At 38.1% G+C, this 18,220-nt stretch overlaps 2 protein-coding genes across 5 annotated transcripts in view; one reads left to right on the plus strand and one right to left on the minus strand.

Annotated features, from left to right (window-relative positions):
• Window positions 1-5,553, plus strand: napepld (N-acyl phosphatidylethanolamine phospholipase D). 2 transcript variants are annotated; one of them, XM_056455600.1, is made up of 6 exons: window positions 1-198; window positions 347-478; window positions 1,641-1,878; window positions 2,633-3,279; window positions 3,355-3,469; window positions 5,182-5,553. In XM_056455600.1, the coding sequence occupies exons 2-6, from the start codon at window positions 360-362 to the stop codon at window positions 5,311-5,313; spliced, it is 1,251 nt and encodes a 416-aa protein (XP_056311575.1). In that variant the 5' UTR covers window positions 1-198; window positions 347-359; the 3' UTR covers window positions 5,314-5,553. The 2 variants fall into 2 exon arrangements, with proteins under 2 accessions (XP_056311575.1, XP_056311576.1); XM_056455601.1 differs by having other exon boundaries at window positions 1,644-1,878.
• An 85-nt stretch (window positions 5,554-5,638) lies between these two features.
• Window positions 5,639-18,220, minus strand: part of cacna1c (calcium channel, voltage-dependent, L type, alpha 1C subunit) — a 166,475-nt gene continuing 153,893 nt past the window's right edge. For 2 of the 3 annotated variants that reach the window (XM_056455596.1, XM_056455598.1), the window contains 7 exons: window positions 16,831-17,171; window positions 16,669-16,695; window positions 14,616-14,732; window positions 14,407-14,528; window positions 14,218-14,315; window positions 13,794-14,129; window positions 5,639-11,558 (listed from right to left, as the gene is read on the minus strand). In XM_056455596.1, the coding sequence (XP_056311571.1) occupies window positions 11,208-11,558; window positions 13,794-14,129; window positions 14,218-14,315; window positions 14,407-14,528; window positions 14,616-14,732; window positions 16,669-16,695; window positions 16,831-17,171 (1,392 nt within the window). In that variant the 3' untranslated portion in view covers window positions 5,639-11,207. The remainder of the gene's footprint in view (window positions 11,559-13,793; window positions 14,130-14,217; window positions 14,316-14,406; window positions 14,529-14,615; window positions 14,733-16,668; window positions 16,696-16,830; window positions 17,172-18,220) is intronic. The other variant, XM_056455597.1, reaches the window with a different exon arrangement.

Here is an 18,220-nt window from a genome sequence, read left to right on the forward strand (position 1 = left end):
ACTTATGGAACTCTACCGTCTGTGAAAGTCAGTACACTGTTTATTACTAGGAGGTTTTGTGGACGGGAAGTTTTGTAAAAGCAAAACTGGTCTTTGATGGCACTTCAAACAGCGTAACAAATACAGTTTAAGACGTGTTTTTAAACAGTTTTCGCTTGTTTGTTATGGTATTTTTAACTACTACGGCAACACGTTACGGTGAGTTTAGGATGCCCTAAAAGCGAGAATTGAACGTTTATGACATTAGAAAGGAGAGACATAAATCTTGTTTTTTGTGTTATGTGATTTAAAAGAGTTACAGCTCGTTGTGTTAAACACGCTATACTTGAACGCATTTCGTTTGTAGGTTTTTGTCCCATATGGCAGCTCATACCTCGGGTCTTCTGCTGGGTCGCTTACATCAGAGGCGCGCTCGTGCGCTCGCGACACTCCCAAAACAGACGGGCGCGAGCTTGAGGCTTGCAGAGTTGACACATCGGTACGTACCTGCGTAATTAACGAGTTATAATAATTGCATTACTTTTATCTGCTTGGAAACACACACACGCTAATGTCTGACTGCTCATAAATACCGCGAGCGTCAGTTTTGTATTTAATAATCCATTCCAATGTCTCTTTTTAGTTGTTATTTAATGTTTTCGCCTCAGGGTGATTTTGATTTATGATGTATTTTAAGAAGGTGCAATGCTCACTTCAACACATGTGATATTAATTGACAATCTGGCTAGAAAATATAGTTTACCTTTTTATAAACGGAGCACCTGTACATTGTTTAAATTCTCTTGATTATTATGAAGGGTCGCCAGATTTAAAAAAGCACTGCCAAACTGCTGTTATACGGAAGTTTCATTGTCCAGTGATGACTTTCCTGAATCGCAGGAGATAAAACGCTGTGTAAAAAGCTAAATAGGCAGCACATGCTCTGTATCGGCTGTACAGAGAGCCGAGTTAACTATCATCAATGCAAATGTGCGCAGTGATAAATTAGAATAAATGAAAATTATCCATGATGGTCACCCATGAGCAAAGGTGTATCTTTTGCTGGACAATTATGTTATTTAAAGGCATAGTTCACCCCAAAATTGTATTTTTGTCATCATTTATTTACCCTGAACTTTTTTCCAAACCTGTTTGAGTTTCTTTCTTTTGTTGAACACAAAACAATATATTTTGAAGAAAGCTGGCAACATTCTGTAGTATTTGTTTTTCCTAATGTGGAAGTAAATGGTTACAGGTTTCCAGCTTTCTTCAAAATATCTTCTTTAGTGTTCAACAGAAGAGACTTAAACAGGCTGTACATGCACTGTATGGACTGTACAGGGAGCACAAGTTTTGAAGCACTTGAGTATGTTTTTATTTATTGTAAACTTTTCCTTCAACGTCTCTTATAGCAGTGTTTCCCAACCCTGTTCCTGAAGGCACACCAATATTACACATTTTCAACCTCTTCCTAATCAAACACACCTGAATTAACTCATCAGAATATTAGAAGAGACCCGGAAATCTTAAGTTAATGGGACAGAATAAGGGAGACATCCAAAATATGTACGGTTGGTGTGCCTCCGTGTACAGGGTTGGGAAACACTGTCTCATACTACGTGGGCTGTTTTATTCTAAATTATCTCAAATATGTTTTTTAGCAGGTGTTTGTGCAGTTCAGCTGCAGGTGGGGTGTCCATGGCAGAACAACCTTTAGTCAGTGCAAGTAGCAGCATCCCGCTGGATTACAGACAAGAGGCAGATGTTACCTGTTCCAGACGGGACTCCCACGGGCGCTTTGTGAACCCTTGGTCAACATGGCATTTTCCCTCGTACACTACTGTTGCTCGCCTGTTCCTCACAGAGAAGAACAACAGTAATGTTCCCAGTGCCAAAGAGGTGAATGCAGATTATTATTAATCAAGCATTGAATTTCAAATGTTTTAGAAGTAATATTACAGCACACTGTAAAGATTATAGGTTCTCTAAAGTGTAGATTTAATTATTCTGACTATCTCTAGAAGTCTGAGATGATGAGCAGTGGTTCTCAACCAGGGGCTATAGCCCACTAGGGGGCCTCAAGACTTAATGTTTTTTGTGACTTAAATAGTTTAAAATAGCATAATAATAATAATCAAATGTTTTTTTTTTATGAATATACATCTTTCTAAATATGCCAAGCTCTTAAAATATTTTCATTGGGAAAACAATTTGAGTAAACAGGACATTGAGATGTTGTTAGAGACATTTACATCTGTTATAACAATTAGAAATCTATAAATAAACATGAAATGGGATATTTATTAATACATCTATATTTTAGAACTGTTTAATGTATTTATTTTTAACCATGCTTATATTTATATATTTTTATAATTGAATTTAATATTTATATTAAATAAAATTATATTTATAATTTGTATATGAACAACATGTGATGTACTAATGTACTAAATTAAAAGCAATTGTATATTCATTATTCATTAATATTTAAAATGAATATAGCTTTATATATTACAAATAATAAATGCAATTGTAGATATATATACTTTTTAAATAGAAAATTAATATATACTTTTTCAATATTACACAATATTATTTGGAAAAATTAGTAAAAAAAATAATTACATATTTATTTGTCTTTTATTATCAGGCTCTGGACCGTGAGTTGCCAATTGTGCAGCCATACTTCATCCAGAATCCAGATCAATGTGGTCAAACAGGCACATCAGTGCGAGCAACGTGGCTTGGTCACGCTACTGTACTGGTGGAGATGGAAGGACTGCTGATTCTCACTGATCCCATATTCAGCCAAAGAGCTTCACCAGTGGCGTTTATGGGCCCTAAGCGTTACCGTGACCCGCCATGCACCATGGAACAGCTTCCTCGCCTGGACGCAGTGGTGATCAGTCACACACACTATGATCACCTGGATGCAGACTCTGTGAGTGCTCTGAATGCACGCTTTGGGTCTGCTCTGCACTGGTTTGTGCCGCTCGGGCTTGCAGAATGGATGCAGAAGGCAGGCTGTGAGAATGTCACAGAGCTGGACTGGTGGGTTGGAAGCCGTATTCCTGGGCACGATAATGTGAGCTTTTTTTGCACGCCAGCACAGCACTGGTGCAAACGCACACCTGTGGATGACAACAAAATATTATGGGGAAGCTGGAGCATCATAGGGCCCCATTCACACTTCTTTTTTGCTGGAGATACAGGATACTGTGCATCATTTAAGGAAATAGGAAAACACTTTGGACCATTTGACTTGGCTGCAATCCCAATTGGAGCATATGTGCCCAGGTACGACTGTAAAATCATCAGTGTTTTTTGAATGGGCTTTTAACATGTTATAATGGCGTGTCTTGTATTACTTAGAGGCATCATGAAGTCTCAGCATGTTGACCCTGAAGAGGCTGTTCAAATTCACATCGACGTTCAAGCAAAAGCATCGCTGGCCATTCACTGGGGGACGTTTCCTTTATCCTATGAGGTACGAGGCTGTCTGTCTGCCTCTCTGTTCATTCTCTCAGCGTGAATGGCCTCCACTGAGCTGGCCAGCTGTCACTGCTCTGATTGTGTGTAATTGTTGTCCAGCTGCGGTTGGGGAGTCCAGGCTTTGTTGCTGTATTGCGTCAGGCTTCACTGCTGCGCCTACACATTCAGTCTCCACAATTCCTCAGAGAGGCATTTAGACATTTTTGAGAAGGTTTTTCAGAGGACAGTTAATGGATTAAGTCAGCTTAGAGGACATGCATTTGATTGTGCCAGGCTTAGGTTGTGAATGTTATTTTATTTGTATCATTTTGAGGATTAACAAGGGGAGGAAAAACTTTTTTTATTTTGATTTAGCCATTCAGCCCCCCATCTGGTAAAATAACTGTTAAGTATTAAGGATTAGGGATATAATTGCTTTATTATGGCAGTTGAGGTAGATAATTTATTATTTACAATATGTTTGATATTATTTTTTGATAGATGGATAGATAGATAGATAGATAGATAGATAGATAGATAGATAGATAGATAGATAGATAGATAGATAGATAGATAGATAGATAGATAGATAGATAGATAGACAGATAGATAGATAGACAGGTAGATAGATAGATAGATAGATAGATAGATAGATAGATAGATAGATAGATAGATAGATAGATAGATAGATAGATAGATAGACAGATAGATAGATAGACAGATAGACAGGTAGATAGATAGATAGATAGATAGATAGATAGATAGATAGATAGATAGATAGATAGATAGATAGATAGATAGATATAATTATGGATGGATGGATGGATGGATGGATGGATGGATGGATGGATGGAACGGTTGATGGATGGAACGGTGGATGGATGGATGGATGGATATATATATATATATAACAATAGATATAACGATCGATGGATAGATAGATAGATAGATAGATAGATAGATAGATAGATAGATAGATAGATAGATAGATAGATAGATAGATAGATAGATAGATGCACATTAAATCAAAATGGTGTAACAACTTTTTCTAAGCACAAAATCAGAAATAAGTTACATTTTACAATAATAAACTAGAAAGCAGTTCTTAATATTTTACAGTAATACTGTATTTTTGTGAGCATAAGGCCCTGGTTCCATCTGGTATTAACATGTTTTTAGTCATCTGATCACAGGTGGTAAACTGAGACGCATTACTGTTTCAACATGGTATGAACATCTGTACATCTGTTCAAATGCGCCTCTTGTGATTAGATATGTGTTTAGATTCCCTCAACACCCTTTCCTCTTATTTCCTGATGGTCTACATTAATTTCACAGGGGTGCTCTGTGTGACTCATGAGTGTTATTAAAAGTATCCAAACGTATAAAAAGACATGAATAGAAAATTTAGATAGAACACTATAATAAAGTATGAATATCTTTCTTTGTATTTCTTATTCACAACATGTTCCTTAATGAGCAGATGTTTGGTCAGTAGGATAGTCAATTACCACAGTATATGCATTTTAAAAGCAATCTGCATTTTTGTCTACCTAGATCTTATATCTTTATTTTATAGTGTGCCTTACTTGTGATCAGTATGACAAAAACATGTTTCAATACCTGGTGTATAAGACTTTTAAAAAGAGAACAAATTGTACTGAAACTTACCAAACTGTTAAAGAGTAGTGTATCTAATGAAGCATTTTCTATCTCTATTTCTCTCAGCATTATCTTGAACCTCCAGCACGTTTGCGTGATGCAATGGTGAATCACGGACTTAATCCAGAAGACTTCTTCACACTTCATCATGGAGAGTCACGCATGATCAACCTCAAGGACAAGCACTCATCCAGCTAAACAAAAAAAACTTCATGAAGTATGCTGACACACACATATTATATGATAATGCTTTACATAGCCTGTATATCTAGAAATTGTCTTGAAGATTGTGCTCATCCAGAAGCTGGACTCTGGATTTAATGCCAAATGAATGTTTAAAAAGAAATCAGATTTATATTTTGTTTAATATAATTTGTACATTTAAACTTCAAATATGGTGTGACCATAAAAAAGCAACATTAAATTAACTTGATCTGCTGGCTGTATGCACATTTGTAAGGTGAGATCTTACCTCAGACTCTGTGGGAATTGGTAATGCTCAGAAGATGCAGAAGAACCAAACCTTAGGAAATTCACTTTATTTGCAATTGTTTAATAACATCATTCCTCAGATAAAAATGCAATATTACAGGAATATACAGCAGAGATTAATTTAAAACTTCCTGTCAAGAACCATACAATCTAAAGATATTTTTTAGTTTTTATTTACTGGTAGCGTGCGTTATAAGCAAGACACACTCTGTCACCAAAGACAGACTGACAGATACAGATACAAACTGTACAATCACTTATTTACAAATCCAATTTTTAGTTGTTTTTTTTTTCCTTTTCACTTTTTTTTTTGAAAATAGGAGTAGAAAAAGTGATTGAATCTTCAGATTTACGTAGTGTATTCTTTTTAAAATCTAAATGAACAAATGAAAGAATGATGAAATGAAACAAAAGAGTCTCAGCAAAAGTAGAGGAGGGAATGACAGACCATGCAGACGTCTCACAGAGTTCTCAATAACACCTGGGGTCTAAACTCGATTCAATTGTCCAAAATGTGAATGACCTCTGATGGTGTTTTTCGTGAGAGACCTGAATGGTCAGCACTGATGCCTTCGAATTCTACCAAAAGCACGATACGCATCTAATTTTAATTCAGCTCGCAAAACTAACAAACAGTTCAGGACCTTGAGACTACACTTCCCGTCCGCATCGTCAATCGAAACTACAGAATCTGCTCGTGTGGTAACCAAATAAAGCAACTGAGACAATCCACTCGAAGATTCCTAGTTTTGTGAGTCTGTTGGACCGCAGGAAAATTGCGCCTCTAAAACAGAAACTCCACCAGTCCTGTGAGCCAACAAATCAAGCCTCAATGCAATCAAATCGAGTATTACTTGCATCTCTGCAGAAAGAAAGCAGGATGTTGTAAAGAATACAATTTAAAATATATTCACTCATACATGGCATTTGTGCAATATTAACTATTTGAGCTCTTCATCTTCGTCTTTAGTGTTCCTCCCATTTCTTTCTGTCTCTAGTGCTACATTCGCTGGGTGGAACTAGATGTGGGGGAATGCCACTTGAAATCCTCAGAGTGGTTCATATAAATCTGCATTCATTAGGCCCTGTCCTACCCACAATACTGGGCTGCAAATGCGTTCAGTGCACCAAACAGCACCGAAGACCTGTCTCTCAATAAATCTGCTTTCGTTATCATCCCACCAACCTGTTGAAATGAAACTATGGCGAGATCAACGTTTTTTAGAACTTAGGGCGAAATTAATATTTACACGAAAGCTAAAATCTATGCATAAATTCATCCTTTACTTGGATTATGTGTACGATGTGTCAAACTAAATGTGGTTTAAATGTGCAAATTGTGATTATTGCATCACCACCTTAGCTTTTAGTTTATCATTAAAACTCATTAACGCACTACATTAACTTATAATATCAAATTAACAGTCATATAAAGGAGGACATTAGAGATACGTGCTACACAAAGGTTAAACCAGAGGGCAGACATTGCACCTGTCCAGGCTTTCTCTGGGTCAGAGGTCAACCCCAATGGCACGCTTCTTCAGTCTGACACATGCACGATTGGCACACGAGCACGAATGAACCCAGAAACACCCGAACGAGTACTTGGACAGCAGATGTCCTTAATAAATCCACTAACGTTTTGTGTTTGTGCGTCACTGGGTTTATCCAAAAAACAACAAAAGACAACCTAAAGATAAAACACAACCTGTCGAACTGCGGTAACTTGAACAATTTAACAATGCTGCTCAATTTTTATGGATACTTTGATAACCAAGGGCTATTATTTTCTGTTTTCCAAGGGGATTAGGTTTCCAAATGCATACATTACTGATTTAAATTGTCGAAAATCGTGTGCACACTACTGCTACAAATGGCGAACCGAAATATAAAGCACAATCAATCAGGAGAGCGACTTACGCTTCCTCTGCTGAAATGTCATTCTCCTTCAGCCATTCCCTCCAGCGGTGCGAAATATCTAAACTTCCATCTGATAAATATTTCTCATATATTAAAATATATAAATGAACTTCAGATTCTCTGAGAGAAGAAAAGCTACATTACAACCATTTGGGCAAACACCTCACTGAGCAACTAATAAAATATTCAGTCAAATATTTGGTACATTTCCCCAAGGCCTGAGCGGACAGCTCTCTGTGTTCATTCATTGGCGGTTTTATTCAACACAGGGGCTGCTTTTGTGTCATGAAAGCTTGTGGCTTTTCCACACTGTTCTATCATGTGCAGGTGCTCGGAGGGGAACGTGATGTGTTGATCTGAATTAAGCAGCTGTGAAAAAGCCCTCGGATTCAAAAATCCCATGATTAATCTCATTGCACTCCTCCCTCAGCAAAAAACGCCCAAACATCCTGCTTAAAAACAGGCCGGAGTTTCAAAAGGAGCTACTGCGGTGAATACGAATGATTAACTCTATATTTCTCTATCATAAATTTAAATGTTCTATCTATACGTAGTCACTACATACATTCTCAAACACGTTTTGCGTGTAGCCATTTTAACCCTGACATTCAGCAGATATAGATGAGTTTATATTTTCTCTTTATATGAGTTCATTATCTTCTATAAGTCTATAAAAATATACAATCATCGGCTAATGAAGGGAGAGGAGGATTTTGTCTGCTAGGCTGATTCTTCAGACTTCATGCAAATAAAACAAAAACGAGAACCTAAAATTCAAGCTTAGCATCCAAATTCATTGTTTCCAACCTAAACCTCCTCACTGAACACAGATTGTCCATGAGACTTTAGAAATGATGGGGAGGTTTCTAATGTTTTTGCTTAAAGCCTCAAACAAGAGCGAGAATTAATGTGCATGACCAACATTTGAAAGGCGTGAGGGTAGCAATAAAACGCCTTCACTGTGATGTCTGCTGAAGAAAGGACAAGAAGGGTGAGTGAATGAAAAGATAAGGGGGAAAAAGCGAGAGTGAAAGAGAGAGAGCTGCTCTTGCGTATCATGCACCTTTCAGCTGAGCACAAGATATGCAAAATCATTTTCACACCAACAAGACGCTTCTCTCCTCCGTCTGTATTTACACCTTCGCTCCTCGTCATCAGTGTTTCCTCAATGTTTCAAATGAAAACAAGAAAAGAAGTTACTCAAAACGCTTGGCACACCAAAAGAATCCTCATGCAGAGATAATTGAAACCAACGGAAGAAAAACATCGAACCAAACTGACCCGCACAAGATTATTTCAAAATACTCAATACTCAAATGCACCCGATTTCAAGTATGACAGGTTTCTTCAATTTAAAGTTCTGTAACTTAATACACAACAGTGAATATATTTCTCTCTGTATCTTAGATTTTTGTACAGCTGTAGTTCTGAAGGAAACTGTTGTACAGTCAAAGTTATTGCATTGTTTTTGCATATCTTGTGGTATGCAAGCACATACGCATGCACTCACGCACTCATTCTGCATAAACTAACACAAACACCACTCAAAATGCACTCGTTTCTGCACTGCATATGCTAAACACGGAGAAACTTGCACACGTACACAACCAAGGCCTCGAAATATGCCTGGGGCAGCCTCACAATGACATATGGCACGTGTGTGTAGGAGATATGAGGGTGTGGTGGCGGCTTTGGAACAGAGCAGGTGGGTTCTGGCTACATTTGTCACGTTTGTTTGTCTCGTTTTTTTTCACAAGCTTTGCATCATCCTCAGAACAGAGACCTCCTGTAAACATTCAGGAACTCATTCACAACTAAAAAAAAAAACCCAGAAAAGTAAAACAGCACAGGATTTGACTGGAGACGGAAATAAAATGCCATGTTCGAGGCCTGGGACCAAACGCCAGGACGCTCTGTGTAGAAAGTGAAGAGTCAGCTAGACAAAAATAGTCAATTATCTTTTCATATATGGAAAGAGAGATTTATATCATCTGAAATAATGTGCAAAATGGTGACAGAACTTCTAACCCGGTCTAGTGTGGCACGAACAGAGACGCCTGGAAGTGGATTGGTCAGGTTTCTCATCAGCGCATGTGTTTAGGGGACATCTTCCACCCCGTTCACACATTTAACCAACACAATGCTAACGCTTCAACACCTTATTTGCATAATAGATCGATAAATAGTTCTCTGTGTGTCTGCCGAACTGCATGGAAACAGTGCTAAACCCAGCAGAAAAATATCCTTAACAATAATAGTAATAATAGTAGCAATCAATAACATTATATGATGATGATGACGCTGCTGATGTTGGTACTTTCATAATGATGGTCATATATTTAGCCCTGTGTGAACTACATTAGAGTTTTTTTAATGATGCGCTACCCAGACATCCCTGAATACTCCACCCTTCCTCTCCTCAAAGTGCACCTTTACTGACCTTCAGAAAATCTGCTGTTTCCTGTGTCGAGCAGGTGGGATCATGACAGAATCGCAGCTGTCAGCTGAATGTTTCTCTGGAGATCAGCAGTGAAGAAACGTCAGTAGTTTCAGAGCAAACAAATGTCCGATTCAGCAGCAGCAAGGGGAACCATGAGACCCGTCAGTGCTTCCTGCGTCCAGGCGAGTGACACTGTTCATTTACAGCTTGAGAGCTACCCCCCCCCCCAAAAAAAAGAGAACAAACCCCCCAAGAAAACCCTCCACCTCTGACAGGAATAAATAAATAAATAATTTTTGTGTGTCTGTGGAGAAGAGGCATTCGATTCACAACACTGCATCTGGCATAAACACCTTAAACGGCTTCAATAATAATAGTAATAATTTAAGAAAAATGAAAATAAAACAGCATCTGTGTGCAATCAACAACATTACAATGCTGGAAAATAAAACAGAAAATAAAACCTGAAGCAGATCTGGAATAAAAGGCCACTGATGCAATGACCCATACCTTGCACAGCTTCCAGAAAGCCGTAACGGTACACGAGAAAGAGTAATTCAGGGAATTCAGTCTTCTGCTCGTAAAAAGAAAAGCTATGTGCAGGCTTATCTAGAGAAGAATGGGCAGAACTCAAACGTAAAAAGCAGAGGGAGAAAGATGACATGAGGGTGTTTGCGGACAACACATCTCCTGAAGAACAAATTTATGGATGGATGGAAGGACAGCTCCTTAAAAGGAAAGACAGAGCCGCTCCAATGTGTCCCTCTGAGCATCCCTTGAACCAGCAATGGCTCCTGGACAGCAGATTCCTGATCTGGCCTTCAAGATCCACCTGCTCGGCACCATACATCCACGCCGATGAGTCCAACCGCCACACACAGGTCAGCGCAAACTCATTCTGTCCTCCCACCGGTGGACAGACCTTACTGCTTGGGCAACAACAGCACATCTTTTCCCTTCATTCCCTGCACGGTCAGGGTTTCGTTTTCTTACTGCAATCAAGGTTGTGAGAACTGTGAGGCACTTTTAGAAACACGCACACAAACATGTACACACGCCTACTCGCTCGTGCTCTCGCAAACACACAGACAAACTAAAAACCAACTCGGTCTCAGCTAAGCAGAATGGCCTTATACCCCTATAGGTACACGCAACAGACAGGTCAGACTGCAGGACAGCAGTGTCCTCAGAGAGAGCTTGGCTAAGACACAGGACGTCCTCCGTGCTGCTGCTGTTCCCCCTACAAACTCGTGACGCACTCCATGTCCTCGTCATCCATCAGAGTGCTGTTCCGCTGCTCCGCCCCCTCTGAGCCCTCTAGCTCCGCCTCCAGTGCCCCGTCAGAGCCTGTGGCGGGAGAAAGGCCCAGTGAGAGGCTGCAACGGGACTCCTGCGAGCCAGTGTCTCTGCACTGTATGAAGGGTAGCAGGTTTCCGTTGGCGTTGGGTGGTGCGTTAGCGTTGAGAATGTTGTCTGCCGCGTTCTCCATCTCCTCCATGGTCATGTCGCAGGCCTCCGCTATTTCCTGCTTCGCTACCTGGATGAAGGAGGGATCATGTGCATAGCGACCCAAACCCTCAGATATCAACACCTGTGTGGAAAAAGAAAGAGTCTTGCTTTTCTACACTCGTGGATGCAAAAAAGTAAGACGGGAAAAAGTGACAACATATTTGTTTTACATGCTCATTTGTAGTTACATTTGTAGGCATCTTTTTGTATACATTTTATTCAGTTTTTATTAACTTTTATGTCCAAAACTGCAGTTTTTGAGTTTTTTGAATTAAGTAAAATTACTGTTAGCTGAATTATTCATTTATTGTTTAGAGACCCTCTATATATATAATAAATAGTTGTCAAAATTAATTGTTTCTTCAATGCACCCTGATGTAGAGGCAAACAATTCGGTATCGGTTCAGTAATAATCATAACCGGTTATTATGTACTGACGTCATTTATCACATATGTGTTATATGGCACTAGCTTACTATGGCGAGGGAGGAGACCATGAGTAATTAAAACACTTCAACTACTTAAAAAGCAGATAACTGCACAAATTACTGCTTGTGAGTTTGTTGGACAGTCTTTCACTGACAGGGAAGTACATCAAGACCCATCTAGGAAAAAATGAAATCTGCAAACTCTCTCTCTCACTCTCTGTGGCCCCTTTGACCTGCTGGCATGCTCATGAGGTAACGTTTTATCTCCTCTCTCGGCTGTTACAGCAATGTTACTTGTAGATCCAGACACGAGTGTGTCTGCAGAGTGAGTTTTCTCCACCACTTTGCTGTCTATAGTAGATCAGCTGATCACCGTGGCCATTTAACATCAGTGCACTGTCTGTGTCACTGTTTGCTAAACAGCAACAGAGCTGCACTAGTCATTAGAGCCATTCACAGCCTTTTCTGTTGAGCATGTGATCAATCATAGGCATTTAAGAACTTGCTCAACAATGCTCAAAAAGCAAGCGGGATAATATTGATATTTGTTTAATTGCTATAAATGCTCATGTTGCTCTGTGCATTAACTTGAGTCACAGTACATATATCAGAGTGTTTGTATTAAAGGACAAAATTGTATTACGAATAATATATGAATATATTTATAAATGATACATTTTAACACAATAATTATTGTGCTGCTAAGTAAAATATCAAATTGCACAAATGTCAGTTTTTAGATTCCAACCTGTCTCATTTCTATGTTATGTGTCCCAAATTACAGAGATTCCTGAACAAAATATTTCAAGTTTTTTCAGTTACATTCCGATTGAACCAGATCTTATGTTGATTATATTTGGAGTTTCCGAAGAATATTTGAGACCTACACAGGTACAACAACAGTTTGTTTCATATGGGCCAAAAAATTATCTTTTTGTTTTGGAAGAAAAAATAAGTTCCAACTCTTAAATTTTGGCTGACAGAGTAAACAGGTACACTACATCTGAAAAAATCAGATATACCCTAATAGGTTTTGTTCTTTGAAAAAATTTGGTCCCCTTTTATTTCCTTTTACAAATTTGTGATTAATATGTTTACTATGCCTTTAGTACCTACGTTTATTGTTGGATAGCACTGGTGGGTGATTGGTTGGGGAATGCATGTTTATTATATATTTTTTTTGTTTAATTATTATTTTTATTTATTTTCTTTTATGTTTTAAAAAAGTGTTTAAAATGTTTAAAAAAACTATATTTGCAAGTGAATGTCTGCGAAAATTTCTAATAATAAAAATATTGAAACCAAAATATTAAATTGTTTATGGTAAGCACTGTCAATGCACCATGATGCATCGCGATATCGAATTGAACTGAATCGATGGCATGATAATTGTAACCAATCCGAACCGTGAGACCAGTGTAGGTTCACACCCCTAATAACGAAATTAACTCTAAGGAGTTTTTGGTGCAATTATGTTCACATTATTAGTAAACAAAGACAAATGCAGTAAACAAATTACAAGCAATAGCACAAATACATGAAATTAAAAAAAGAAAGACACTTATAGTTTAAGTATCTGTTAGGGCCCCTACTACACTACAAATGATCTTAATGGAGCATAATTTTATAACAGAGAAAAAATCTAGCCTCACATTTACTATTAAATAGTTACACTGATGAATGGGCTCTTTCATTTGAGAGAAGATATAAAAAAATCCCTCAAAAAAACATTTTCTCATTGAGAATCTTGCTTTCACCAAATGAGGAGTTTGCATAAGTGTACACTTGTGCAAGTGAGGAGTTTTCATAAGTGTACACGTTCGACAGTGTGAGATGTGCATGATAAAGTGTTTAATATCTTGTAGAGTATCTTATAAATTGCAGCTTACCGCCTCCACAAGACTGCCGGCACTCCCGTGTGCCAGGGATATAGAGTCTCTGCGCGTGACCGGAGGAACTGTAAGGGACACGGGTCGCTGCGTCCTCCCGCTGTGGTTGCCGTTACTGTCGCTGTACCACGAGCTGCAGTTCACAGACGGCATGCTGCTGTTGAGCTTCTCGTAAGATCCGCTGCCCTCCAGCCGCAGAGAGGGAACAGGCTGATAGCATGGCCCTCCACCACTGCGGCCACTGGGACTCGCAGGAGGTGTGGAACACAGACGTGTGAACAGTGTCGGAGAGTGACTCCGTCTCAGCAAGGGACTTAACCCTGCCACGGCCAGAGCCTTTAAGAACCAGAAGATGAAAAAAGTGAAAAGGACAGAAGATAACCCTGTCGTTCATGAGTGTTTATGCATGTGTGCATGAACTTACCTGATGATGCACTAGGTGCAATGGTAGTGCTGTCTTCTGAGAAACGTCAGGTCTGTTATGCTTTCTCAGACACTCCAAGTGAAAGGAAGACCGTCGACCTGTGTTAGGAAGGAAGTACATGTGACTTCATGGTCACGGAGCTACTGATTGTATAGATTCATCCTAACAGTAATAAATGTGCACATTTACCCAGCGCAGTGGGGCAGAGAAAGGCCCGTCGCCGTGGAGACTGCCACGGCCTCCTCTCTTCCCCTACTTCTGCCTCCACCATAGGAGCCAGTTGCTTGCTTTCTTCATCCTGAAATTCCAGCCTGTACCCCACAAACACATTCAGATAATATAAAAAAAAATACTCATACAAAGAAGCTGACTCTAATAAAACAGAAGTGAAGGATTACATGTCCATGGAGAGCATGGCTTGATCTCTCTCATCTAGAAATGTTTCATCATATGTCTCATCTGTAGATGCTTCCTCTCGCCGTATTATAGGGAGACGACTATCACTGGAATCAGAGCTAAACACAACACACATAAACATATAAAGATGAGCTAGAAGCAAAACTGCACATGTTTAACATCACAGTTTCAGAAAGTGAGAAACTTCACCTCACCTACATTTAACAGCAATTTTCTTGAAGCTCTCATAAGGCTGTTTACAATGTGAACAATCAATTTTAGCAGCTTAAGGTTTGTTTTGTCTGAAGCGCTGATGTCTAACAAACCTTATGACGAAGTTTTGAATGATTGTGTCACATTATAGAAGCGCGAATTTAATTTTTTGCATGGAAACCTTATGATTTTTAAAAGTAGTTCAAGGGGTACTACATAAAGACCCTCCTTAAAAACAAATAATTTGTATGATTGTTTTGCATCTGTTGGCAGCACAAAAAAACAACACAATAACAAAGCAACTTAATACCAGCTATGTTTAAGGATTTGCAAAAATGACTTGTTAAAATGATTCTATTGTATTTTGGTCTAAATGAAGAGCCCCTTAAAAAATAACTTGGAAATGACCATGAGGATGAACTTCACACACACACACGCACACGCACACACACACACACACACATACGAGCATCTAAATTGCCATATTGCCTAGCAGAGCGGTTCTCAACTGGTGGGTCTAATAGCAAGGAAAAATAGGTGAAAATGTAAATGGTTTCTAACGCAGCTAACCATATAGTACATGCCTATTTATAATAACTACTGTAGTGTATAATTTTACAGTAAATAAAAGTAATAAAATTTTAAGTAAATACATGAGGACTTAACCCATTTCATTAATTGAAGTCAAAGCATCTGCATTTAATCAAATCTTATAGTATCTTATATCCTATATCTGTGATCAGAGTAACTTTAGCATTTATATAATATATCATATATTTTATATTAATATATATTATATAGCATTTTTCTTTTTATATTTTCACTTTTCATTTTTGTTTCATTAAACTTGTTTTAATCTTTTTAGTGTATTTAAGTTTATTTATGATTTAGTGGTTTTAATACTTCAAACGTCAACTTAAATGACTTTTATTATGTAATTATATGCTCAAAATATCCAAAATGTAATAATGAGTAAGTAAATTGTGACTCCATCTTCCAAAACAGTGATTTACAAACCTTAAAACACTACCATTAGCCTACAATAAGTATAACATGAACAGATTTTGTGGGAAACTCTGTTCTTTTGCTATACGCTGTGCATGTCTCATCAAATCTGTAAACAAACAGAAGTAACTCCTGCCATTCTGGCCTGCAGGGCATAGCATAAGTTAATCATAAGTTGTAAAAACAAAGTAACTTTAAGGCATAGCCTTCATGCATTAAGAAAAATAAGACCTGAATCAACATCGATTGAGATATAAAAGGTCTTAAAAATTGACCTTTGTAGTCCATGCAGCTTATATATAAAAGTAGCATGACTTAATTACATAAGATTAAATACTGAGTGTCATTTTGGGTTATTGTAGTGCTATAATGGATTTTAGTGTTGTTTAAGTTTTTCATTCAGTATTTACAATAAAAGAGGATTATTCTTTTACAATAAAATACAATTATTCTATTTTTTTTTTGTTCAGCTTCATTTTAATTAATGAAAATATTTAGTTTATAACAAGATGACTGCATGTCTTTGTTCTTTGTAAAAACCCTTCAGATTCAGTGGATACCAGCATAAACATTGTGTCACATCCATTTATCTTCAAGAAACATGAACCAAAGTTTATGTTCTGAAAGAAAACCAGTTGAAATCCGCTGGCCTAAGACATGCTCATTCAGGTATCAGCCAATCAGTAAAGCTGCTCACAGGTCCTGATCGTTAACGTTAAGTATAGAATGGATCTCTCAACACACTGAGATTCAGATCCACCAAAGTATGGACAGCGCATACAAAAACAGCCCTACAAAATCATGAGGTCTCTCTTGGTTTCTGTGAGAGGAACGTACCGCATGAAAGTGTCATAGAAACAGCTCCTGGTTCACAAGAAACAATCAGGAATGAGACAAACCATAATCAGGAACTAGACTCTAACAAACCTGAATCTGAAAGTTATCTCTCCAATATCCCGTGCATCAGCAAACAAACCCAGAAAGTGTGTGTCATCATACCTCTTGTTAGGAAAGCACCATGTGGGTCGTGGTAGTGGGATGGTGGTGAGGGGAGGCCCTGTTTGTCCGTCCACCGTGCTGACAGTAGGTTTGGGATAGCGGTGTCCGATGGCGGTGTTGTTGGCGTTGTTGATGTTGGCGTTGGATCCTGAGGAAGAGTAACTGCTGGGAGTGAAGGTGGAGTCCACTAGCTTCTGATGAGAGGGAGATTCAGCCTCGCCGGGACTGCCGGATTTACTTATGTGCAATGGCCGCTGTGTTGTGAAGGACTGTGGGAAGGAAGCGTGGCCATCACTCTGGTGGTAGTAGTTTACATGGTTACCGAAGAGGCCACCAGACCGCTGTAAAGACAAACATACATCACTTTTATGTAACTTTTACCCCCCCCTCCCCCTGCTCAAAAGACCATGTTTACATCTGGTATTAACATTGTCTGCAATTCTGTCAATAATTTACATCAAATACAGATTTTGTGACTGCATATATCATTTATATGTTTATATTTACAGTTTTTATATGAAGGATAAACATTAAACACTGACAGACATTGTTTTTTTCTGATTGTAGGGATGCAGGATATTTCTGCGGCCACATCAATATCTGCCAATAAATGGTACTTTTATGTTAAGGTTATCAGTTTGATATTAAAATTACATCAATATCTTTAAGCCGGTAAATTATTTATTTGTTCTGCTTCACATGCGCCTGCCTGCCACAGTTTTATTATTTTACTGGTCTTCTGATTTTGGTTAATGTTTAGAGATTTGGTTGCTTTATTTATTACACAATTACTTGTGCTATCTTTGACTAATATTTACATTTGTTTGATTATTTAAAAAATGAAAGTGTGACAAACATGCAAAAAAAAAAAATCAGTAGGGCAGCAAACACATATATATCATCTATCTAATATATCAGCTTTCATCCTCCAACTCCAACAGTTATCGGTCAAAATTGTATGGTGCATCCCTAATTTATTGCAATTAGTTGTTGCTTATTTTCATGTTCTGTCAGCATTTGTCAGGTCATGAAACATCTGTCAAGTTACAAAATGTAATTTTTTGGTTGTCTATACTAATCCACACTTACCTCACTACATTTAATCTTGTAATCTTTTTATATATTTACCACCATATACTTACAGGATCCACTGCATTACATTTTTAGCTGTATTTAGTGTTATTGGCTTATGACTGGATCATTCAACAAATGTTATTACCATGTAAACACAGCTAAACAGGATACAGACACACAGTGAGAATACAAACAATTTCACTTCCTCCGTTCACTCTGCACTCACTTTCAGACAGCAGTGATGCTTTAGTTTTCTAAATTGCCTAAAAATTTACTTGAATTATTCAATAAATCATGATTCTTAATAGAGCTATTT

Source organism: Danio aesculapii, chromosome 4, assembly GCF_903798145.1.
Source record: "Danio aesculapii chromosome 4, fDanAes4.1, whole genome shotgun sequence".
Lineage (NCBI taxonomy): Eukaryota > Metazoa > Chordata > Actinopteri > Cypriniformes > Danionidae > Danio > Danio aesculapii.

What these genes read in the sequence shown, in the direction of transcription:
- napepld (XM_056455600.1), top strand. Translation starts at nt 360, where the DNA reads ATGGCAGCTCATACCTCGGGTCTTCTGCTGGGTCGCTTACATCAGAGG. An exon ending in ATGTTCCCAGTGCCAAAGAG is followed by an intron (nt 1,879 to 2,632) that starts GTGAATGCAGAT and finishes TTTTATTATCAG; the next exon opens with GCTCTGGACCGTGAGTTGCC. An exon ending in CGTTTCCTTTATCCTATGAG is followed by an intron (nt 3,470 to 5,181) that starts GTACGAGGCTGT and finishes TATTTCTCTCAG; the next exon opens with CATTATCTTGAACCTCCAGC.